Source organism: Alosa sapidissima, chromosome 16 (assembly GCF_018492685.1).
Source record: "Alosa sapidissima isolate fAloSap1 chromosome 16, fAloSap1.pri, whole genome shotgun sequence".
Taxonomy (NCBI): domain Eukaryota; kingdom Metazoa; phylum Chordata; class Actinopteri; order Clupeiformes; family Clupeidae; genus Alosa; species Alosa sapidissima.
Genome location: NC_055972.1, coordinates 23573378 through 23599355, shown reverse-complemented (window position 1 = coordinate 23599355; position 25978 = coordinate 23573378). Strand labels below are relative to the sequence as shown.

Genomic DNA, 25978 nt, shown 5'->3' with positions numbered 1-25978 from the left:
CACTTGTACTTCTCACTGATTCCAAGGACGACCTGACCTAAGTGATCTTTCTGGTGGTGAAAAATGTTTTGTCTTTCAAAACTTAAGGCCACCTAGCCACCTACAATGCATCAGTGCAGTAAAAATCCACATCAGACAATTTTATGTTTTAACAGGATGAGCCTTTCTATATGAGGCCTTTTAAAATAACACATTTGATGATTTTCTTGCAAGGTGACAATTAGCTGGTATTTCAAGAAGACAAAATGCCACATTTGATGATTTTCTTGCAAGGTGACAATTAGGTGGTATTTTAAGAAGACAAAATGCCACGTTGATGTCAGGGGAAACCTAAACATTACAGATACATCACTATGAAACATGTATTCACAACATGTAGTCTAGTTGAAAAGCTGTCTCAAACACAGTTGGAATTTCACCCTAAAAATCAAAGGTGCTCACTGACAGACTTCAGTAGTGTGCTGCTATATCCAGTTGTGTATTTTGACGTGTACAGGAGGGAAAGGAGATGGTATTTTTAGACTCTTAATTTGAAAAGTCAGAGCATAGCTTCCATTACTCAGAGCTCCTTGCTGTGAGCTGAGCCGAGCTGAGCTGACCACAGTATTTTTTGTTTTCAGTAGCCATGGCAACATGCTCAACCGGACCATTCAGACAGTTTCCCGATGATGTTACAAGGACGTACCATGAAAAGCAAACACGTGTATGCTGTTAAGAAATAAGATGAAGATTTAGATGAACAACTATGACCACTACAAATAATAACTACAAACGATCACAAGAAATTAAAAAATAAAACACAATTGTGCAGCAAATGACACAGTGCGTTCCATGGAACTTTCAAATCTGCTTCAATGTTTTGATTGTTCCCATTTGTCATTATCCTTTTATAGAGCAATTCAAAGCTCATAGTCAGACACAGTCAGCCACTCAATGAATGACAAAAGTGCCCTCTCTGTATTATTTTGGACTTTGGTACCTCAAACACAGTAAAACCCCACTTTCTAAACAATGTTACACAATCAGCTTTGTTCACGGCAGGATTTTCTCAAATCTGTTACAGTAAACACAGTGGGGCAGGATGGCACGGAAAAGAAATAAAATCAACTTTCAAAAAAGTAGCAGCTCTGTTTAATGGTAAGGAGAAAAGAAGAGAAGGCACAGCAGCTGTTGGCAGTGGAGGACAGAGAAGAAGGAAGGAAGCTGAGGAGACCTACTGACCCATGCAGCACATCAGTGACACCAGGTGAGCGCTGCGCTCGCTGCCGCTCCCAAGAAGCAGCAACATGGCCCCCCCTGACAGACGGACTCCACGTGAGAGAGAGAGAGAGGATCGGCACCTCACAGTCAGCTAGCGCGTTTGTCAACTCCGGCTGCCTAAACCCACTGAGGGAGTGACTTCAGTGGTACTGTTGGTCAGCCTCTTCTCTCTTGCTCACTCTCTCTCTCTTACTCACTCTCGGCCCTTCACTTTCTCTTTCTTTCTATCTCTCTCTCTCTGTCTTACTGTATTTCCCTTTCCTCCTCCTCTCTCACTCTCTCTTTCACTATCTTTCTGTCTCTCTCTCTCTTTCTCGCTCTTTCACTACCCCTCTATCTCTCTCTTTCTCTCTAGCTCTCTCAGCCAGTCTCTGCTTGCCTAAAGGGCAGCAGACACCTCCTAGCTCGTGGATTCAGAACGAGTTCAGTCAGGTTTTCTAAAGACGCACGCTGACTACAAAGCTCCTTCTTATTCTCAGTTCTGTACTGAAGGGCAGCACCACTCCAACCAGTGGGCTGCTGGGACTCGACTGGTGCTGGACATCAGCCTTGGGTAGGTGAGCCCTCAGCAGGAAGCGTCATTGAATGACTGACCCTATTAAGTCTTCCAAAGGCAATGATTAAACAACTATTGTGATCATAGGGAAACACCTCTACAATGTCTCCTACATTGACCCATGGTAAAGTAATCAAATGATAAAGTGATCAACAGAGTCGTGTGATTAGTCATACCTTTGATCGTGTCATTAAAAAAGCAACTGGATGGGGCAGCAGTCAAAAGAGTGCTTTGTATTTTACTACTGTGTCAGTACACAGTGCTGATAGTGTGGTATCTATTTCTGAAAGTCATCTGGTTATTTAACGCAATATGATCTTTGTATTCAATATTAAAATCAGGAATGTGACATTAAATCACAAGCTGTGCATCTCAACACTAAGGGTGCAGTAGACGTACAAACCTAACTGGTTTGATCAGACTACTGTATGTCTGTATGTCATTATAGCAGTTCACGCTCAGCCTACACACAATGAGAAACATTAGCCTGAACAGAGTTCTTTGTAAACATTGGTTATGGTAATCACATATAAATACAATCACTGTGCTGCCCACCCAACCGGTTTCAGTCTAAGTATAGACTGCCTTTGAATGGCAATGCCAGTTAAGACATCCTAAGAAGCCTGTGCACTTCTAGCATCTCCAGCAGACGTGCTGCACCTGTTAGCATGAAGCATCTTGGCACGATAATGCATAACAACATGCATGCATGTTAGGTCTATAATTCCAGCTGGTGGCGACTCATGCACCAGGTGGAAGCTACACAGATGGGTAGCTCAACGTCACAGCGCAACACAAACATTTGTCAGGGACATTTGCCTAAACACTCGTAGAGGGGGGCCAGCGGTGCTGCATTGCAGTCATTTGTCTCCTTCTAACCTTGTCCCCTTCACGCTCTCCAATGGCTATAACTCTGTGACTGCAGTGAGAGATGACCTCCAGGAAGTGCTCAGTTCACGGCCACGTATTGAATAAGTCATGAATATCCTTTGTGAAAAGGGGGAACGTTACTGCAGGCAACCTTGACTGATGCTAAGAGAACATGTTAATCTATTGAGGCTTCAATCAGAGACAAATCCATGGCCTGAATTATCTTGATGCATGGCTGGTAGTGTTACCATCAAACATTTTTTACAACGCTGTCCATATATCTGACATTATGATGAAGACACTAAAGGCAACAAAGTAGGTCAAAAAGGCATTGGGTTCTTGAAAGGTCGAGGGAAGGTTAGCTTTGTAGATGTGCCACACAGTTACTAGTGCTGCATGGAACCTTGATAAATTAAAAACAAAACACTACACGTTTGTATTAATCTATTAATCTAAATTAAATTAAATTAAAATCTGGCAAACAATTTTCCATTCAGCTGTCCGTCTGTTGACAAGGTGAGCTGACAAGGCTCATCATTTTGGGACGGCAGTGGCTCAGGAGGCGGAGTCACCTGTAGGTTGCCAGTTGGAGCCCGGCCCCTCCTGACCCTGTCAAAGTGGGCTTGAGCAAGACACTGAACCCCAAACTGCTCCCGATGTGGTTGGTGCTCTTGCATGGCAAGTTGGTGTATGAATGCTTTGAGTGAATGGGTGAATGTGAGGCATGAAATTGTAAAGCTCTTTGAGTGCTTGGAGGAGTGGAAAAGAGCTACATAAATGCAGTCCATTTATACCATTAAGGAGTACAAGTGCTGAGACAGCCGCCAAATCTGAAACCTAACTGGCCCTGCTCTGTTCAGGTCAGCTCATCAAGCCTACATGGTTGTACATCTACTGTTATAAAACGGATAGTTCCGGTTCTTGATTATGATTGGTTGAATCGTGTTCAATGCCGTTGTATATTTTCCCGATGTAGCACGGCTGAGACCGCATTTCATTCTATATTAATGCGCTTAGAATGCATAACGGTTAAAATTGCTGAGCAACAATTCCGATAAGAATCTACTAGCAGTGGAACTATTCTATGGGGACTCTGAGGAAGAATGGACATTTGTAGATTAAATAACTTTTAAATTTCATGATTATTTGTTTATTTTGTATAAATTTTTAATGTCCTATATGTGGTAGCCGTTTTATAATGCTTAAGTGAGACACTCACGTTTGGAATGGGAGCTATGCTCCCAGGTGTCGGAAGTGAAGAGAGTGGTGCCCTCTTGAGGAGTAACCTGGTGAGCACTCAGACCCACAGTGCTCACACACTCAACACGTTTAATAAGCCATGGGTCACAAGAGCTAATAAATGACTATCAGAAGTGTGTACAGAGTAATTCATTAGTCTAGTGAAAGTAAATTAAGTTTTAATGATAAAGAGTGGAGTTATGCTGACACAGATTTATTAGGGGGAAATGGAAGGTTTGAGGAGAACGGAGTAGAAGATTTCCTTCCACAGTATAAATCATGGAAAATTATTTCATGTTTTAGGCTGAACACAGGAAATAATGGCTTATCTTGGCATGGTCTAAAGGCCACTCTACTTACAAACACATTATGGCCCATAAAAATCAAAGACCCGTACATCATGTGGGATCCAACGCTTATCTAAGGGTTCCTTTACACTCCTGTCTTCTCTGACTTCTGCTTATAAAAATGGTAATAAAAGCTATAAACTTTGAATTGCTGTATGTCATCACCACGCAAGGAGCAAGTGTTTCCTGTTGTTGCTGAAGTGCTCCCATACAGAGCCTACGACTATATACACAGCCTACCTGTGTTCCCTGACACAGCAGAAAAGTGCACACTGAGTATGCTGTGCATGTTGCTTATGGAGACCTGGCTTTTACTTCCCTGCAATTTCATGAAAAAAAGACACAGCTTCATAAAAATGGTCCAAGCCTGAACCACGGTTCTTTCAAATTATAGCTCAGTGTGTGTACTTAGTGATTTTGTTTCTTTGAAACAAGTCAGAATTTTGTCTTAAAATGTACAAAAACGACTAGGCTAAAATATAGCCAATTGAACTTGATGGAACCACAACTTACATACAATTACAATTTACAACTTGTATACACTTTCCATCCACTTACCAACCAAGAGCATTCATTAACATCTCCACAACTAACTACACACCCTCCAGTAGCACTACACTAAAACCAATGGACTGACCATTACAAAATACCAGCACCCTGTTTATTTCCTATTAACAGCTTGGAGTTAACACTGTAACTGCTGAGGGGTCCTGCCTCACTCAGGCCCACTGGGGGAGATATGAGGGTGCTAGTCACCAGTCCTTGACCTATGGCTGTGCTAAGCTGCTGTCTGAATTATCATTGACATGTCTGCACAGATCTCTTGCTTTTGCCAAGGGCCGGAACAAAAGGACAGGCAGGCAGTCTCTCTCTCTCTCTCTCTCTCTCTCTCTCTCTCTCTCTCTCTCTCTCTCTCTCTCTCTCTATCTCTCTCTCTCTCTCTCACTCTCTCTCGCTTTGCATACAGTATATTCACAACTAGACAAAGCCATTTTAGATGCCGAACAGCTTTAGCTGTAGTTCAGCACGCTCGCTGTGTGCTTTATTTTCAAATGACCAAAACTTGTGTCACCAATGCATACAGTATCAAAGGCTTAGCCTGGAGAGCCGAGAAACATGATCTAAAGCACTGACTGTAAACAGCTCAGTTAAGATGATTTGCTTGACCACCAAATGCCCTTAGTTAAGAGTGGCACATTCAAAGGTTATTCCCATGTACAGATTGTATATATGTTTTGATGAAACACGAGTTCAGCTTTTCCTTTTTGTTTGAAAGGAAAAACCACTGCTTTCAGCCACGTTAATTCCAAACAGAGATTACTGAGGCTGGTATAAGGGCTACTCAGGTGACTCAGGACTACTGTGTGTGTGTGTGTGTGTGTGTGTGTGTGTGTGTGTGTGTGTGTGTGTGTGTGTGTACAAAAAAACAGCACTTTAAGGGGAAAGAATGCTATCAGTAAACAGCAATGGCACCGCTACAAGCACACCCCATGATTCTGCGACCTGTTATAGCCTGTGTCCGAACAGAGACTATTGCGTCACCATCATCATCAGATGGCAAGCACTACAGTGGGGTGTGTTCCTAGTGCCTCCTCGTGAATGTGAGAAAATGTGCTCATGGAGCAAATACAGAGATCCATGCTGCCTATAGGCGACGGCGTGCCTCAAAACAGCACGGCCTATCCCTGTCTCTGTGACTCCACCATGAAGGGTCTGCTGACTCATTCTGCAAATACCGGATATGAATTAACCAAATGAACTGCGAAGGGCCAGATAAACGTACAGTATTCCCCAACTGAGCTTACACAAGCGCAGATAAAGACCTCGGTAGCCTGGCCAGCATCTGACAGTCAGGCTGAATCCAGCACTACAGGAGTTGTAAGGGAAATATTTGTTGACTTGTGTTGGTCTAGTGCAGTGTTTCTCAAACTTTTTCAGACGAAGGACCACTTAACCAATAAAAAAGAAACGCACGGACCACCTAGCTAAAAAAAAATGGACCTACTTCAACAGTATATTAGCCTACACAATAGGCCTACTCACTAAACCACCTTGCTTATTGTCTTTGCACTTTGCTTATTGTGTCAGAGGATTCATATCATTTAAATTGGCATATCTTACATAGACAGCGTTGCAGAACTGTTTGGATTTAAATACAAGTTGGTTTAATATTGCAAACAATTCATCTATATTATATTTTACCACGTCTGCTTGTGGACCACTTGGGATAGCTTGCGGACCACACTTTAAGAAACACTGGTCTAGTGCCTCCGGATTAATATGTAACTCTATGGAAAGAAAAGTTTCTTTAAGAATTGCACATTAATGGCGATATTTCCTTCCCTCAACGGAGAACAGCTGAGGAGTAAAATAACTAACTCGGGGGTAGTATGATCATTGAGGACAGTATGACTTTTCCAGATGAGACAGTGACATAGACCATGGGTCAGTAGTTGTGTCCCCATTGACTGTAGGTCACTGTACATGACTGTGTAAAAATAGCAAGCGGAGAAAGATCAACATGTGTCCCTTACAGAGACACCAGGCTTATCTGATTATCGGTCTACTGTGAGAATCAGACAAAATGTTCAGAGTGATGATCTCTCCGAATACATCTCTCCATTCCCTCATAATAACACTACGTAGCAGGTCTACAGCAGGAGAAAAGACCACAAGCCCCAACATTAAAAAAAAAACATATGGTTTCAAACAAATGAACGATGAAACAAAATCAAATCCACAGTAACGGGGCAGGTTACACACCAGTGCTTTTCTAAGACAGGTAGAAAGACATTATTTCACGCAGGCATTATTATCCGTTAACTTAGTGTGGGAAAAGCAAGCAAAGCCTGGTTTATGTCTAACGCCGGCCCCAACGCTCCTGCTCTACTTTCTGACCTTTCTGCCCAGCACGGGGAAGTGGGTAAATGCCAGCCGAGCGTTTCCTATGCACTCAGCCTGGCATGCTCTCAAGCTCGGCGCCCAGGCCTGGCATCCACTAACACGCGGCCTCCCCCCGAACATAAATCAGTCTCACTCTCCGCAGTGCTGCAGACAACCCCCAGACAAGAACCGCAGCAGGTACGGGCCGCATCGGGGACAGACCCAGTCAGGCCCCGTTCACATATACAGCGATTCACTCATCACCTTAAAAGTTAAAATTATTTCAACTTTGTTGGGTCGCCAGTGGTTATTTCACCTGTACTCACTAAATTACATTAACATTACAGAGTCTCTTGTAGCTAGTATAAATAGGGTTTCAGTTCTCCGATCTGGACCATCGCCAGTTTCTCCCCAGGGTAACATAGGTACTGTATGTATGTGTCGATGATCAGTCATCTCCCCTCAAGAGCAGGCAAAGCCGGTATGAGCTCACAGCCGTCAGACGTGTTGTCAGAAAGGGAGTACTCTCATAGCTTGATGATGAAAACGCTGTCGCAATACTGGGAGTGATTCACAAACAAGCGCTTTGTTGTTTAGGGGTAAGTGTGAGCTGACGTGTTACGCACACCGGACATGCTATCAGTCACCTGCGTGAGGGGAAGAAAAACCTGAATTTGAAAATAAGGTGGAGGGGACCAGCACATAAAAAGAGAGACACAGAGGGGAAAACAAAACACTTGAGGTGACATTCCTGCCGTTCTTCCTGTCTGAGGCAGCCATTTTTTCTCCTTAGGGAAGGGCAGGATCTGAAATATGTGCCCACAACAGTCACAGAGCCTGGAGCATGGACTTCAAAGGAGCATAAACAGATACCCCTGCTTTTAGCCTGCAGGTTCAATCCTAACCTACTGGCATAATGGTCTGGTGTGTGTGTGTGTGTGTGTGTGTGTGTGTGTGTGTGTGTGTGTGTGTGTGTGTGTGTGTGTGTGTTTGTTTGTCTGTCTCTGTCTGTGTGTGTGTGTGTTTCTGAGTGTGTGTGTGTGTGTGTGTGTGTGTGTGTGTGTGTGTGTGTGTGTGTGTCTGTGTGTGTGTGTGTGTGTCTGTGTGTGTGTGTTCTCAACTATGAGTAAAAAATTACTTTAGCTGTGGCATCCCTTCAGACTCTTTACAGAAGAAAGGCAGAATCTGGAATAGATTTCTCCACTTAAGCAAAGTCCTTTTAGGCAAGTCCCTCCACTCGGCGGCCATATAGCAACGCTTTTTGGGCACTCGTCGGGCATCCTATTCAGCAGAAATGCGCGTGCGCAAGGCTTCACGACATCAATCTGGCTCCAGCGGCGAGTTCACAACACATGATTGGGAAGATGTCTTCACAACACAACATATGATTGGCTCAATGTATTCACATCACACCACATGATTGGCTCAATGTATTCACATGTCGATGTTTTGCTGAGGAACGGGTGGGATATGTGTACGGCCATATTGGCGTTACAAACTAACCCCATGCATTTCTATGGAGGATTTTTTGAGTGTTGTGTCTCCTCATTAGAAAGCCTCTGACTTACTCTAATGGCACTAATGCAAAACAAGTATCACACTAAACAAATACGTTCATCATTGGCCTATTCAGCACATTGCATTCCAGACATTGTGAAGAAAACAGAAGAGCCTTATACGAGAGCTCAGCTAAAACCAATACAGACAAATAGATTTTTACAAATACAAACGGAGCCATCCAAGCAAGCCAGTGAAGCCATTGTCACTGAAAAAATGTCAGGAGGGTCTGGAGAGGCGCTGGCTGATGTAACGAGTGTTTGGTGGGTCGTCCCCTAACACCCACCTGCGTAAGGTCAGCAGCAGCTGCCAGGGTTACCGGGGTGACCGCCGTCACATGCCTGCGCAGGCACAGGGTAATCAGAGCCACGGCAGCGGACAGTCAGAAAGCCCCTCTCAACCCCATCCCCAACCCCGTCCACACACACACACACACACACACACACATACAGTCAGCTGCTCAAGAGCACACAGTCCTTATCAGGACGGACATCTGACTGGGAAGGACAGAGCTACTGGGCCTCAGAGTCTTAAAGGCGCATGCCTACCTACCAAAAAGGTTGACTGGAGTGTTCTAGTGCTATGCTAGGCTGTGTAATACCTTATTATATGGCTCTTCACAATGTAAGTAGAATGCTCCATTGACTTGAATGGGATTTCCCAAAGTTCTACCAGTCATTATTTTCATCTAAGGACCTCTACATAATGACCGCTGTCAATGGCAACAGATTTTCATTCAAAAGTGAAGGCAGACGATTGATCAGCAAATCAATCGTCTGTGTTGCGAACTATTTGTTTCTCAGCAAAAGCCACAACGAAACGGTAACAAATAAATGTAAAGAGACATATCGTGGAGTTTATTTTTTTCGTTTTGGCAAGTAGCCGTATAATAAGCGGGATAATGTATAGAAAGCCGCTGGCATGTCGGGGTCCGGTTCGCCCTGTCGGGACTTATTTTCCCAATAATGACCGGCGCTCTATACATTATCCCTTACTAATTAGGTCAGGTACTACATCAAACTAGCTGCACTTAGAAAGAATACAACACGTCACACCACTGTGTGATTACAATTTGAAGATCCAGCCTGTGGTCAACACTACTGTACTGCTCTACTTTACTTGTCCTTTTAAGAGTGGGGCCAGCAGCATGCAGAGTGGACCCTGATGGGTATTGATTTGAAGTTAGTCATTTTTAAGTAAACCATTACTGTTCAGCCACTTAGGATTATAAATGTGCACAGCTGTGTGGAGGGGGGTTGACCCACACCGCCTGTTCTCTTGGCACAGTGCAGAGGTTTTAGTCATAGAGAAAGCGCCAGATAGACTGGCATCTGCCATCACAAGGGGACTCTGACCGGTCCATGGAGCCCTGAACTAAGGAATGTGTCCTTTAAATTAGTGCTCATCCCTAGGTTTCCCATAATTTTTTATGCCATGGATTGAGCCACATGGTCTGATGAACCGCAACCTACACAAGGTTGCTGATTCTTATCATATAAAAACAAGAAAGTATGTGCATTATCTCATAGCTAGCGCCTTATCTTATCTGACTTGAAAATAAATATACAAGGGCCTTGGTGTGACAGCATCCGTAGTACTTTCCAATAAAACCTGTTTTGTTATATCTGGATAAAAGCCTGCAAAGTTCACACAACCATGGCAAAGACACGTCTGTGCAACGCTAACTCACTGAAGGTTTCTCTGAACGGTTATCTTAACAGCAGGTTTGCTTTGGCTAACAGTGAGAGATAAGCTACCACGTCGCTTAGAAAAATGATGAAAGCTTCCAGCATCCAGCTGACAGTGTCACTTACACCTTACTACCAAGGAGCCTCATCTCAAAAATGTGTTTTGCAAGTTAATAAACAAACATAGGGTAGTATGTATAGATATAGAATTACACCTAATATAAACATTCTAGAAAGCGAATATATGAGGCCTTAATTGTTAATACTACCCTTTATAATGTATTATGTACATGTATTCTCTCTCTTTCTCTCTTGCTCTCTCTCTCTCTCTCTCTCTCTCTCTCTCTCTCTCTCTATATATATATATATATATATATATATATATATATATATACATACATAATACACTGTTGTCAGAGGAATGGGACTGTGACTGTAATTGCAGACTCAGTTACTAGTTTAATTTGGTCACTGGCTGACTTTATCCCATATCTACAGTGAAACACTGAATAAGTGGTTTAGATTGGGTAACTGAAAGGCATCATGCCATCATTTCCCAACCGCTATCTCCTCATCCCCCCAGGACCCTGAAGGAAACAGGATCAAATCAATACAATGCAGCTGAGCAGGGCGTGTTTCCCACAATCCTTTGCATCTTTTCGGTGGTGGTGGTGTTTCTGTGGGGTAGGAGAGAAAGCAACCATTTGATTGAACCAATGACTGCCTAGCATTTTGCTAGAGGAGGAGGGCTTGTGAGTCACTGCATGACCTCATGTAGTCTGGACCGGGAAGACAGACAGCTCAGGGAACGGACGACCCGCACACTTGGCCTGAGTCACCATGACAACTCCCAAATACATGAGCTCATTGGTGGCCCCCCCTCGGCCCACTCCCCTTTCCACCGGACACACAGCGCGTCTATAGCACTGAATGATGCATAGAATCAGATTAGTAACACTTTCTTTCTTTATCCTCTATCTGCATATCTCTCTATCAATCCCCCCATGCCTCTTTCACTTCCTTTCTCTCTCTCTCTCTCTCTCTCCCTCTCTATCTCTCTCCCTTTCTATCTCTTCTCCCCCTACCCCTGCCTGTCTCTACTCCTCTCTACCACATGCACATATTTCCAAAAAGATACAACAGGCTTTTTTCGCGATACAATAGCCGTTGTTTCCGTGGACAGAGAGTATCACTAAGAGGGAGAAGGCCATCTGGGGCTACCATGATCCAACACATTCCTTTCATATTGCAGCTGTTTTCCGTGCATCACAAACAGCTGAGGCGTGCTGCAGGAGTTCCATACCAAACCAAGTGAATGCTCTCAAACCAGGTCTGACTGTTCACTGAGTAACAGAGCCTTTGTTCCCACACTCAGGGGTTTCCCGTTAACGGCCATATCCTTTAGAGGGTGCTTGGAGTGTGAATTCAGCTTACCATACATAGTCTTGACAGCATGTGAGCTTACGGCTGACCCCACAAATAATCAATGCATCTGTGCAATCCCACTCATCCTACTCTGTGCTACGCATTGCATAGCTCCAGTTCCGAGATCCACATGCCACAACTACCCGGCACAGATTCACTAACTCTGCTATTAAAATAAATTTTACTAAAAAGCTGTGGACAAAATCATTCTCCTGGTAACACAGAGAAAGGAAAATATACTGTACAGTATCATGAGATGAGGAAAAGTCCAAAGTGCTCAGGAATTTCTCAGGTCTTTGGTGTAGGGAATATAAGTATAAGTATATATACTTTTTTGATCCCGTGAGGGAAATTTGGTCTCTGCATTTAACCCAATTGGTGAATTAGTGAAACACACTCAGCACACAGTGAACACACAGTGAGGTGAAGCACACACTAATCCCGGCGCAGTGAGCTACCTGCTACAACAGCGGCGCTCGGGGAGCAGTGAGGGGTTAGGTGCCTTGCTCAAGGGCACTTCAGCCGTGGCCAACTGGTTGGGGCTCAAACCGGCAACCCTCCGGTTACAAGTCCAGAGTGCTAACCAGTGGGCCACGGCTGCCCACATAAGATGTCGCGGGCGATTGGCGACGCGATGACCAGAGGGCGGGCGTCGTGTAAAACAACGCGAGACCGCGGAAACGGCCGTCGGATTCGAACCGGCGACGCAATTCTTAAAGTGCTATATAGCACAGTGCTGCCTTTTCTATGTGTGCCACGGAGACACGGATACAAACGTCATTTGAAAAAGGAGGAAATCCAAGGCACTCTTCGTATCCAAAAATGTATAAAAAGCCTTTATTTTACATGCCTATGTCACGTTTAAAAAACATAAACTGGGCAGCGACCCATGCGTAGCGGCACAGATTCAAGCCTTCTTCAGGGTGATGTAAAATAAAGTCTTTTTATACATTTTATACTCTGGTGTATTTGAACAAACTCTCCTCACAGCACCCCAAGACTGTGTTTAACAACTATGGGGGCCAGCTGAGGTCACACTACCAAACAGCAAGTCATTAAACAGTCACTGTAACTGAACTTGCAATGTGAAGCTTGAACTCCTTCTGTCATCTAGTTGCAGAGACTAAAGGTCAACAGCTGATTACATTACAAATGTTTCCAGGTGGATCACCTTGTTTCTTGGAAAATTCAAAGTATATTTCATAAAGCTAAATAAACATATGAAACCAAGTTCTTATTGTATGGGTTTGTTAATTACATGCATATAACTAAACTCTTTACTTTGGTATAATAGATGGTTCAACTGAATTTAAACCAAAAAATGACCAGCAATGCGGCCAGGAAAGACATACAGTAACATTTGAGTTCATATAAATGTCAATTAAGCAGGGACTGGGGGGGGGGGGTGGCGGCTTCATGATGAATACCAGCACAGCAGTGCGACGATCAGATTAGATTACTTTGACATGACTACACATTAAAATCCCCACCACCACCATGCAGCAGCTCTGTAAAGCAATTAAACCAATCCCTTAAATCAACCTTTTGGAACAGTGAGAGGTCACTCAAGGTTTTAAAGCCAGCTGCTGCCACTATTGAGCTTATCTGCTAAAGGGTTGCCTCTCTCCGTCCACTCTGCGTGTCCAAACAGGACAGTGCAGTCAGTGTTGTTATGTCTCTCTGCGGCCAGTCACCTCCAGTTTGGCCCGCACTTCCACAACAGAGCCAGAAAAGCATGTAGGGCAGGGATTTATTAGACCAGAGCCCTGAACAAGCACTGGGTTCAGGTTTCCAGTGGGTGTGCCACACACACACACACACACACACACACACACACACACATGGTTAAAGCAGCCTCCCCTCCTCTGACACTGCCCCAAATGGCCCCTGCCTCTCGTTTCATCCTTGTCCCCTGTCGGCCCGGGTGGTCGGCTGACGAATAGAGACCCCCTACCCTCAGCAAGCGGAGCGACTCGCACACAAAAACGTGGCACACAGACAAAGTCTCCAGCGGCTCAGGGGGGGATCTAGCGCATTGGGGCCACAAAGCGCCTTTTGTACAGTAGCAGACAGATAGCGCGGCGTGAGGGCGCTTGGGCACTGTGTGCGGCCAGCCATTTCAGTGTGACGCAAGGACTGCGTGGAGAGAGGACAGGGAGAGGAGGAGAAGGAGAGGAGGAGGAGGAGGAAGAGGAGGAGGGAGAGGACGGGCGGGGCTCGGGGGAGGAAGAGCACAAAGACGGTGACTGTGCAAAAATGACTGCTGCTCTATTCTCCTTTGATAAGCAGAAAATACAGTATTGCATATGGTACTGTCTGGGATCTATATAACATATCTATATAACATATTATAACATATGTCAATATGATTTTCTTGGTAATAATTATTATTGGCAAGTTATGGTTAATGTTTTTTTAATGTTTTTTTTTTTTTTTTTCATTTTCCATGATGTTTTGTATATTCCACATTCTGAGCATTCTGTTGCATTTTATTAGAACCTACTCTGTCACTGACATGATCTAATGTCATTCAAAATTCAACTAGGGCATTTTTAACATTGCACATTAACATATGTCCCAGACAGGCTAGGCATGTGAGCAAGAGAATCAACAGATCACACAAACGAAAATAAAGCCCAAAATAAAACTGTCCTGAAAAATCACTCGTGTGGGCAGGGAGGAGTGAAAGAACGGCTATTCTAGAGTAAGAATCCACATGGAAAGAAATAATGTCCTGAAATGCCTGACCACACCCCAGGAAGAGCCCAGACAGACCACAACAGCGCCGGCACATCCTCTTAGCACAGCCATGTTCTACATGCAACGTGAAACAGGCTAACCCCTGATCTTAAGAGACATCTGACCAGTCACTTTCTCAAATATCGACAACAGATACAATCATGGATGGAGCAGTACAGTACTAATGGCAGATTCAACCCTAATGGGCATTAGATACACTATTGGCAGGCTGGGCAGCCGTGTGTTTGCTAATAGAGCCAGTAGACAGCGCTAATGGTAAGGGATGATTCCAAAGGGGAGGAGGACAATGTGGTCATAACAAAGCACAGACAGTCTGGATGATAAGAGAAGGCCCTGTAGATAAATAGATGCAACATGCATTGTTTAGTATAAAATGCACATATTTAATTATTAAATTAAATGCAGGTGTTGACACACAGGTGATTGAAAAAAAATAGAATTTTAAATTCAGAATACCACTTTGGATTAAAAACTTTATTAGTATCAGACTAGCAGGGAGGAGATAGGAACAGGAAATTAAAAAAGAAATTTGCTGATCATCAACTACGATGACACCTGTGCTCCCACAGTAGCTTAGCAACCTATAAACAATAACAAACCTTTAAACACAACTAAAGGAGGGCCTATCCCTTCCTTAGCCTTGGAAAACAAGTCAGCAAAATATTACATAAACCTGTGGGCATAGGTCATGTGAATGATCAGCTACGGTCCAGCTTTCTGCTCTGGTGTCTTGACGTACACCAACAGACCCATGCTAGCCTAGAACTGCTTGGCCCATCGCTGGTTTGCAATTACAAGTTCTATTTGTAGGATATTACGGCAGCGTTTATGCCCAGTTAAAAACAGCAGCTTCTACATCTACCCAAGGAAAATAAAGAAAACAACCAAAAACAACAAGATAATATAGGGGTGCGATTTTGAAATAGCCTATTCTTTTTTTTACTAAGCTGAATACAGCGTTTTCCTTGGAAAGCAGCCCCAAATCCCTGGTTGCATCACAATACTTGGTTCTGAAGTCGAGTTGTCTGGATGTCAAGTCTGGTGTCTGCTTTGGGCAAATACTGGAGCCTTTCCATTCACTTTCAAAAGTAAGGATTGACACCATTAAGATCACATATAGCAAATATTGAAATTTCAATAAAACTATCACTGCTGACTGAGAGAATATCCCAATTCTACAAACTGATAGACTATGGTTGGTTCCCATTTTATTGACAAGATGCCCTAAAACCCACACTGAACTAATCAACTGAATTATTGTGGAATCAGTGCTGTTGCTGACTTGCATACTAGGCATATTCAGGCCTCCATTAGTCAGAAAAATATTTGAAATAGCAATGCAGTGAGATTAAGATAATCTTTCCCAGGGAAAAACAATAAACAACGTTCTTTTCACAAACACCACACAAACTGATAGCAGTGAGCTAGCACAGCTAGACTGACCCTTGGAGCTAAGGTGAAGACCCTGAGTTCAACATACCATCCCTGTAACACATGCAAATAATAGTCATTTGTCCTATTTTGTTAGCCTCCAGATCCCCAAAGTAGCCAGCCCCTGGGCACACTTGATGTTTTACTACACAATGGTTGGAATTCAGTACAAAAAACCCCCCTCTTGACATAGTAGAAAGGACAGCCAATCAATCCACTGAGAAAAATGAGACACACACACACCTCTAATAAATCTTATGGCTTTCTCAGCAACCGTAGGGGATCTACTGTTTGAAAAGCCACAAAGCCTTACATAATTTATCCCCTTGGCCTGTCAAGAAGCTTTTCTAGAACACTGTGGTCCCATACATCCCGCGTCCTGCGCAGTGCCCGTTGTGTATGTGTGGAGAGCTCAAATTTACCAACTAATTGTGTAGTAGGGTATACCTCAGTCCAGTTCAAAGCAACAGGATTAACGCTTTTTTTTAACAGAAACTGGTTTAGGCCTTAGAAATGTTTGGAACAGCTGAACATGAACACACTGCCCCATAGCCAACTCTGGTTGCTTGTGTGTAATTAGTGGTAACACCTAATTAGTTGGGTATTGTTGACATTCTTGCATCTGGAGGAGGGTAGGGAATATGAGTGGAGTGGAGTGGGGCTAAGAAAATTCTCATGTACTCTAGATTATGTGTGTGCTTCCTTGTACCCTTTCTCAAACCTGATAGTGTCTACAAAGCCATGTATTCTTAGCCACTGAACTGACCGTTTTCCAGTGTTTAAAAAAAAAAAAAACTGTAGGTAAGTATTCCTGTGACCTGTAGGGTGACAATTTATGCCCAATATCCACCATGAGTGGAACACACAGTGGCAACAGGTTGATCATTCTTGGTGACAGTGACAATGCTGTGGTAGTGATCACCAACCTTTTATCAGTTACAGATTGACCACAGCTTTGTGCAACACCAGACGATCAGGAAGCCTGTCTCTGTTTGTTAAAACAGAATGTTTCCTCTCGAAGGCAAAGGGCCGGTCTAAGGATGGTTCCGTGAGTCTGGCCCTTTGTCCAGGACCTTAAGTTCTGATAGCCCTCGGCTTCCCAAGCTTCCTCCGCTGCTATGGGCCTGGGGGGCTGACAGACCCTGTCCTTTCAGCGGACGGAGAAACCGTTATGGACAGTAAAAGCTGGACGCCTACTCTAAAGAGCTTTTGTTGGGAGAACAGCGTCTGTACTGTCTCAGCAGTACTGAAAATCACTTTCAGGAATGCTTCATGACAAAGATATTAATTCTTTTTCTTCTGTTTTGCTCAGATTTTTTTCCAAAGTCTCAAGGTCTCTTTGGGTAGTTTCAAACAGTAGGGGAAGGTCCGGGGAATTTAGACTATACACATCCTTCATCTGACACATGTAAATCTGCAACCAGAACACCAAATAAGTCTAGAAATCGAGACAGAGAGATGGTGTCAAGATCTTACTTACCCCGTACCCAGCACTGGAATGTGGATGTCGTCACAAGAAGGTCACCTAACCTCGCACACACCAATGCTAGCACCACACCTGTGCTGTTTCAACATACAGTGTGTTTAAGTAGAGGGAGGTTCACTGGCCTTACATTGCTGATGCTTCGGTGTGGTATAACAGAGCACACAAGAAAATAATCAGTTCTCAGTTACTGGGCCTTTTTGTGTCTGTTTACTTTAAAGTGTCTATTCAAAACAACCAACGCTTTTTCATCAATGAAAAAAGATACAATCAGACATCATTTGAAAAACGATGTTGTATGACTCTGTGATTAATAATTGAATAACGGTGACACAATAACAGTTCCAAACCCAGACAATGGCATATTGCACTACATGAATATTTAAGGCAAACTCAAGATCACATGACCATGATGCCCCTCTCCATGGACACAGTGAATATTTTCATGGATCATAACGTGACAAAAATCATGACTATCTTCTTTATGAAGAAAAGATCCAATCTTTTTCTTATCCAATAAAATTAAGTAAAACCCTTCATTGTGATTTATTGCTGGTTTATTAGTGTTTTTTCTTCTTAACTACATAAACAATAATACAAAAAATATGTTCCATTCGCAATGACAGTGACTTCATGTCACAAGGACAGCATCAGTTAGCAACACATTGGCCTCTCTGTGATGAACAACAGATCCTACAGACTGCTGAGCAGTTGCAACTGTTCCCGATTTGGGGCCAACATTAGCTTGCCCTACAGCATAGTTTATTAAGTATGAAAGAATCCTTTTCAGTACTTTCAAAACAACCAGCCTACCTCAAAGCTTGGGGGCTAAAGATGTGACTTCCCCACGCGGAGCACACCATATATTTTTTAACTAATAACATGTCTATAGCATATCCAGAAATCCAGAAATCCCAAATACTCTAAACTAAAATGAAGTTATCATAAAATGATGAATGTAGATAGGCAGCATCAGAGATCATTGGTAGTGAATGTGGAGAGTAAGACAAATAATTACCGGGAAGAACAATGCCATGAATTCTAACCAATAACCCAAATATATAAAACCTTTTGTGATTCAGTGTCTGGAGGTCACAGCTTCCAAATGACACTACATCATGTGATCCCAGTGGATTTTTGTCCACGGTGGAGCGCCTGGCCGCAGCTGACAGCCCCTTATTTATGATGCTCAGCAGCTGGATGAAAATCTAATTTTGTGCTCTTGCTGAAGACAATGTAAAAAGAGAGAGTAACACTAGCCAAGCATATTTCCACAACAGTACTTGAGCAATGGCATGTTACAGGGCAGGGGCAACAACACCTCCGTCCCCTCTACCTCTGTCATCCATTCTCATTAACCATTTACCAGTAAGCAGAAACAACCCAGTCTTGGAGATTAAGTAGAACAACAAAATGAATTTCACATCATATGCCACGGTTTGATTTTCAGACACGTCTGCTCGGACACTGATTGATTAAAATACATTGTCAGTGCTGAGGAGATGATGAAAAATGGCTTCTGCAGTCTCCCCTGTAATAAATTAGCTGGCAGTAAGCCATTTAACTGGAAGACAGGATGGGCATAGTGCACAGAAGAGGATACTCCAGGGATTGATGTAAATTGAAGCTGATCCTTTGGAGGAGTAATATGGAGCCCTTGTGCCTTACTGTAAGGCTGCCTGTCAAATAAAGACAATATCACTGTTCATCTGCAAGAACTATGGTCCACCATTATGGAAACCATTCTATTGTCCCATGTAGGCTATCTTATGAAAGTGTAAAGGTTGTGATATTATGCTACACTAAACTGAAATAATGGATCAGATCAAAGATCAAATTAGAGGACCCCAAATTACAACAATGCTAGAATACAGTTCAGATGATGATGTCACCATGTCATCCCCTGGCAGCCTACGGCCTGCGCCTCCACAAACGAAGAGAAACAGACAGAACGCTACACAGCTGTACAACAATTACAGTCCTTCATACACTAGCGACCTACACATCCCATGGTATGCTATGGTTGACAGTAGCTGTCAGGCGAATTAAACAAGTGAGACGGTTACACCCAAGCGAGTAACATTGCGACCTCCTCACTCTCCCTTGTGTTTCCACCACACGCTGTTGCTGTCAAACATTCTGTTGCTGGAATGACAGAGCTATTTAGGGCAAGTCAGATAGCCAAATATTCACTTAGCAGAACTACAATTCATAAAACCCAGTGTGGGTGCAAATTCGGTTACCTTTGTACTTCTCGAGGACATCCTCATAAGCTTGGAGATATTCCTTTTCGTCAACTAGCACATACCCCGCCGGTGTGTAGTGAGCCATGACCGGGGCGGTGGAGGTTGGTCACTCCGTAGCAGCATATAGGCGAGCCTCAAGTGGTGGCCGACAGAGCCGGAGTGATTTGCGCTGTTGTTCCACGAAAGGAAACGCCCAAACGTCGCTACCCCCCCTCCCATGTCAAGCGCACATCCAATGGGCGAGACTTCCTCTCCGGTTTCATGAGAAAATCTCGGCTGTGCGCTCGGTCTGGGAGGAACAACCGACCACCTAATGAATGCCATCCCATATCGAGCGGTTGGGTCCGAGTACTCACACCCCTCCCAGTGTCCGTTTCTTTAAGTGAATACATAATTATGTCTTCGATTAGCCTACCATGATGCCAACACAACCAAAGTATACATATAATTTTTTTTAGGGTAGCCTACCCTCGTCAAATGTACAGACCACCACGAAAAGTCACTGATGAAGTGCTAGAGTTTTTATTTTCCAAAATAACTGAATGAAACAATTCCAGTTGCCATCATAAAAAAGAACTACTGGTAATAAACATGAAGGGGTTTCTAAATGTGGGTGCGTAATGATTCAGTCGTCTACTCGCATTCAACAATTTAAAAGCACTTATTGTTCAACCTAGTCTCAATGCCCAGTGATGTTAGAAACGTTAAAAAAAGAAAGTAATCGTTTTTATTTCCAATAATTGCTTGTCAAAGAATTTGCCGGCTACCCACGTGCCAAAGCACACCAGCAGGGTGTCTGCTCGGGTCCTAAAACTAGACCGTTTCTATTCAATTCCGAACCGCGATGGCGCTGTAGTGCACAACTGGGGCAACAATGCATAACAAAAAAAAACAGAAGGCCAGAGGAAAGCGAAATGTCTGTTCTTCTAGGCAATATGCGTGGGTTATGCCTATATCAGACATAGTGTGGATATAGTTTAATTGCTAAGTTAAAAAAAAATCCGACATAGCTACAGTAGGCTATATTATGAGCCAACTGAAATCTGGCGAGTAATGACTAATACTGACACGACCCTTAATGTCATTATGGCTTAATGGCACAACACATGGCTTTAAAGTGCGCGGTATATTTTCAATACAGAAAACCCTGGATAACTGGAGCCACACATGTCACAATAAGGCATTGGTTCCAGAGGCTGTGCCATAGCTTAACATTTAAACATGCCTTGACATTAAGACCATATCCTAAAATAACACCAGATACATGCTGTTTTTCTGATGTTTACAGAATGGCCAACAAAACGCGTTCTTTGCACACGAAGAGAATCAAAACAAAAACGTTACCAACACAACTGGTGGCATCGCTCCACCATAGACAGGCGTGATGCTGCTTGGTCCACAATGGGTGGACAAATATGCTGGGTGTTAGCCTACAGCCTATAATGCATCTGGATTTCTCCTTCCAGCAAAATGGGATGCCTTTTGTGTCTGCATCACATAGTTGACATAATATTACACCCGTATAATGGTGGTAGGTTAAATTACGCAATAAATAACAAAAAATGCTTTCTTACCAGCAATCCGGAGCACCGCTCTTTCGGCTGGATCCAGTATGGATCCTCCCTGAATTTTTCGCTTAGAGCGTTCATGTCTGGGTAAATTCCACGGTAAAGTGTCCCCGGGTGCTGGTGAGACAGACCCAGACTTCAGACTGTAATCATCATCATCCGAAAAATCCGCCGATGAAGACATAGAACAACGAAGCGATGCGTTCCCCGAACCGGAGCTCTGTAAAAACAATGGGCGAGACAGTGTTATACACCTACCGTTCTGTGATGATCAAAACATGGGAGCAGTCATGAATGAAGGCAACAATATAGGTGACAATAAGGCAGTTTTTCTTACATGGCACATAGGCTAAACACGGTTAGGGCTACGTTTCGTAAGATAATGGAAAACAGGACACCAGTCGTGACACTTGAGCAACACGACCAACACACAAGCCCAAAATGATCTCTAATTTACAATAAAAAAAGGCTGAACCTGCGATGCCATGGGCGCATAAAGCAATTGCATCTGGCTCCCCCGCCAGGACATAAAACACTTACCGCTGTATACATGGTCCCGAGCAGACACACAGAAATCCTTGTTTTCCTTTGCTATTTACATATAGCGTTGCGATGTCATTTTAACAGAACCACACCCTTCTGACGGTATAGCCTACTGCCCTGATCTTGGGTATCACAGTGTGATTCCTGATGCCTTGAATGATGTCAAACCCCAAGAGAAAGTGAACAGATTGGATCAGAGAGAGCGCCCTACGATGTGGGGGCAGTGGCATGGTACCGCGTCATCTTCCCTGGGATAGCGAAATGAAAGCCGGACGGAAACCGAAGCTCTGTAGTCTGGAAATCGCTATCAAAACCTCAGACAGGCGGTGTTACAGCGCCATCATGGTGGCCACATGCGAATGCGCCTCGTTCCAGCTAGGTATCTTTTGTTACCAGTCATCGGCACAGGCAATGTGAGTGCAAAGGTATATACAGCCTATTGAATTAGAAACCCGAGTCTGGTATGCTAGCCTACTATAATTAAGAATACCAGAAATGGTAATTTCATGCATGCTATTTAAGAGATGATGAGAGGTGTGGTGAGGCCGGATGAAGTTTGCATGTAACACTTTAACCAGTTACAGAAAATATTACATTGTAGCCAAAAAAGTCAAGGCCACACAGACATTGGTACATTTTAAAAAGGAGTGGAGCAGACTAAATGTTTTTTTTTTATCAATCCAGTCGAGTTGCAATACCACTGAGACACTAAATGCATCATTTGTATCAGTTGTATGACTCAAGTTTGTGGAGAAGTAGGCTACAGACCTTGAAACACTCAAAGGTATGAGATATTTGTCGAGTTAACAGAACAGCTAATGTGGAACTTTTAGTTCATCTGAATCCAGTATGTAACACTAAGATCAAAACTGACACCTGATTTGTGTTATATGTTATATGTTATATGTGTAAGTTCATGACAAATAGGCTATATTTAATAAATGAGTGTTGGCATTTTGGATTTAGGTTTTGGATTTATAATGTGCATTATGTAAGACATCAAGCCCTCAACAAAGTGCTGAAAACAACTTCCTGAGCTTAAAGGCCATGTGGTCTTACAATGGTCTAAATCTTAAGAGCTGACCATAGCGGATGAGGACACACCCAAATCCACACAACACACACAATTAGGCCTACCTTCCCTACATCCTGTTTTTTCATTTTCATGTTCAAACATTTGCTAACTTTTCATCAGTGTATCAAATTCTCTAATTCACTGGAAAGTGGAATACATAACCAAGGCTATACATCTCAAAGTCAAGTAGCCTTGGCCTATACTCACATTTTAGATTTTTTAATTCCATCCTCTATTTAAAAAGTAAGAGCTGTGTAGCCATACATATTATGTGCGTGCTTCCTGAAAGTTAATTAATTATCATTATTTAATTACCACGTTTTTTCCATGTAATATTGATAAGTGATTTTTAAATTATGTATGCAGTGGTTTCCCCCTTTAATAGGACTACTAATGATGTGATTGTCATTTATGTTTTATGTTCATATGGTATACCCAAAGTTTATTTCAGACGTATGATAGAGAGAATACCTACGGGCTTACGTGTTGGAGTGACCTGAATAGACTGATAAAATTCAGGCTGGACTCTTTTCTTCACTTTACGTTTTCTCAATGTAGGAGTTGAGTCTGGCTCACTCTCGACTATGTCAACAAGAGGCTTGGTCTCTTCCGACACACGCGCTCTGGCATTCCGCCTGGCATGACGTGGGCTATGCCGAAAGCCCTGTATCCGATGAGGCGGCGGGAGGGGCATGGTGAATTTGTGAAGAAAAACAAAACAATACTTCAGTCACAAGAATAGACACATTTTTTCTGGGTCATTCAAAGTTGTTTTAAGTACATGTCATGATTTAACACTTTTGCATGATACACAATTAAAAACTGATCATACCTGCGCAATGCGTAATTCACAGTGCCCAAAGAAGTCAAAGAATGGCGTAACAATGTAACTACAATGCGCTAAGTTAAAAAAGGGCCATTAATGACTCCCCAAAACGCCACAACTCATGCAAAAGAAATTACTTACAATGACCTTGACGGATAAGAGATGGATTTACCTCAGATCGAAAATGATGTGTTCGGAAACCAGCTGCCAGAATGAATGACATATGTTGTAATATTTAATATGTAGGGAAAGCAACAGCACAAAAGTATTCTGTATATTACGAAAATGATAATAGAGGGTGAGGCGTGTCACTTACATGTATTACAATTGATAAAAGAGTAATCTGACACTTGTCATCATAGCTAGCCTACATTCTTCATGGTCCATATGGCCAGAAAGATGGATACGCAGCTAAAATTGCCACTGATAGTAACAATGATTACGCATGTTTCCAGCCCAAAAATATAGGCTACATATGTTAGCATATGTTAACATTGAAATGATATTTCCCCTGAGGATTAAAGCAGGATTAGATGAGGTGTCGACTACTTACCACGACTCCTTGAGCGCCCTGAAAGCACAGATTTTATAGGATGCTTTCCGCTACGAAGCCTGCGATGCCAGCAGCAGAAGAACAAGATTGTCGCGACGGTTCCCAGTAAAAGCAGCAGTAATATCAAGACACATTGGATGCTTAATGGTCTCAGTAAAACTAGAAAAGCCGCAGCGATCATCGCGATGCAGACCAGCCCCACCTGCACTCATTCGCGCACACGTCTCCGTTTTGACCTAAATGCTAAAATATATCATGCTAGCGGGGGATTTGTAGCAGATGAGTTCCCTACATGCAGCCTAGCTGAAGCTATATTGATTTCAACAATGTGAGGAAACAACCCATGACTCAGCAAGACACCCGTTTTACAGCACATGCAGGGGGGGTGGGGGGCGAGCATCTGCAACTAAGCAAGACAGCAGCGAGAGGCGACAGTATTTAAAGGTGTCGGAACACAACCAAGAACCAACTAAGAGGCATTAGTCTCTAGATTCCATATATCTCTCTATACGTTCTGCGTGGCTAATGAGTCCATAGCGCAATCAGTGCTCTAGGCTTGAATAATTTAGTCTGGAGACAAACATCCTCTTTCTTGCTCTCTCTACCTCTTTCTATCTCTCTCTCTCACGCTCTCTCTCTCACACACACACACACACTCTATTCCTCCAGTGACTCTCTGTCTACCTCTAAAAAAGTTCACCTATGCTACTGGAGGTAGGATCCCCTTGGGGATCAATAAAGTATCTATCTATCTATCTATCTATCTATCTAAAGCCTAAATGCCCAGGCAAGATATAACTGGTAGCAGTGTAACTGTGAGGTGAGGAATGCATGAATGTAAAATGTGCCAGAACAATATAGCATCCCACTTTATCATTATGACATTTAAAGCAACGTGTAGAAGGTCACAATTTTAACACAAGTGCCACCATGCAGTTGATACTTCACATCACAACCACCTCATATGGCTGGCTGTGGATCAACTCTGACTGGGTGGTTACATAACACTTCGTCATCAGATATTCTGAATAGTGATGACAATGATACGGGTGGTGGCAATCTGCTAATAAAGAATAGGAAGCAATGTTTGCCTAAGGTAAGGGTCCCCACTAACAACATGAAATACATTAGACCTTAAACTCAGGCTTCTCTGCTTTCATCATTCATGCTTCACTTAAGGGAAGAGGATAGATAGACTTCTCCAAATAGTCTGTCTGCCTCTCCACCCTCTCCATGTTTGGGTACTGTTTGGGTACTGTCTGTCCACTAGCCACTTTTTACCACTGTCTTACTGCCTCACTGTTTGCGTGCTATATTAGCACATATGCATAACCCCTCCCTCCATCCCACAGCCGGATTGTGCCACACTTATACCTTTTCTTAATATAGTTTTATATATATATAATTATATATTTTTTATATATTACCTTGCCTACTCTCTTATATGTCCATATTTATTTTATGCTGGTCTCTAGACTTTATTCTTGCACTGTTGCACTGTTGGACTTACTCATTTGCACCATCACCATGACACTCACTCACACAGAGCACCTTACCTTACTATGCACAGAGAATTACAGGCTCAGTCCCTGCCTCAGTCATTGCAAGCACCTCATGATTAATCACCCACTATGTGGATACTGTTTTTAGACTTGATTTAGATTTTGT

The 25978-nt window shown here is 43.1% G+C and overlaps 1 protein-coding gene across 4 annotated transcripts in view; it reads right to left on the bottom strand.

The window, feature by feature from the left end:
* LOC121684912 (dystonin-like) overlaps positions 1 to 24614 on the bottom strand; it is a 133537-nt gene extending 108923 nt beyond the window's left edge. For 2 of the 4 annotated variants that reach the window (XM_042065056.1, XM_042065057.1), the window contains exon 1: positions 19743 to 19895. In XM_042065056.1, coding sequence (XP_041920990.1) covers positions 19743 to 19830 — 88 coding nt within the window. In that variant the 5' untranslated portion in view covers positions 19831 to 19895. Of the gene's footprint in view, positions 1 to 19742; positions 19896 to 21319; positions 21534 to 21853; positions 22092 to 23406; positions 23596 to 23929; positions 23962 to 24310 lie in introns of those variants that run through there. The other 2 variants (XM_042065052.1, XM_042065055.1) reach the window with 2 other exon arrangements.
* Positions 24615 to 25978: the final 1364 nt, after the last annotated feature.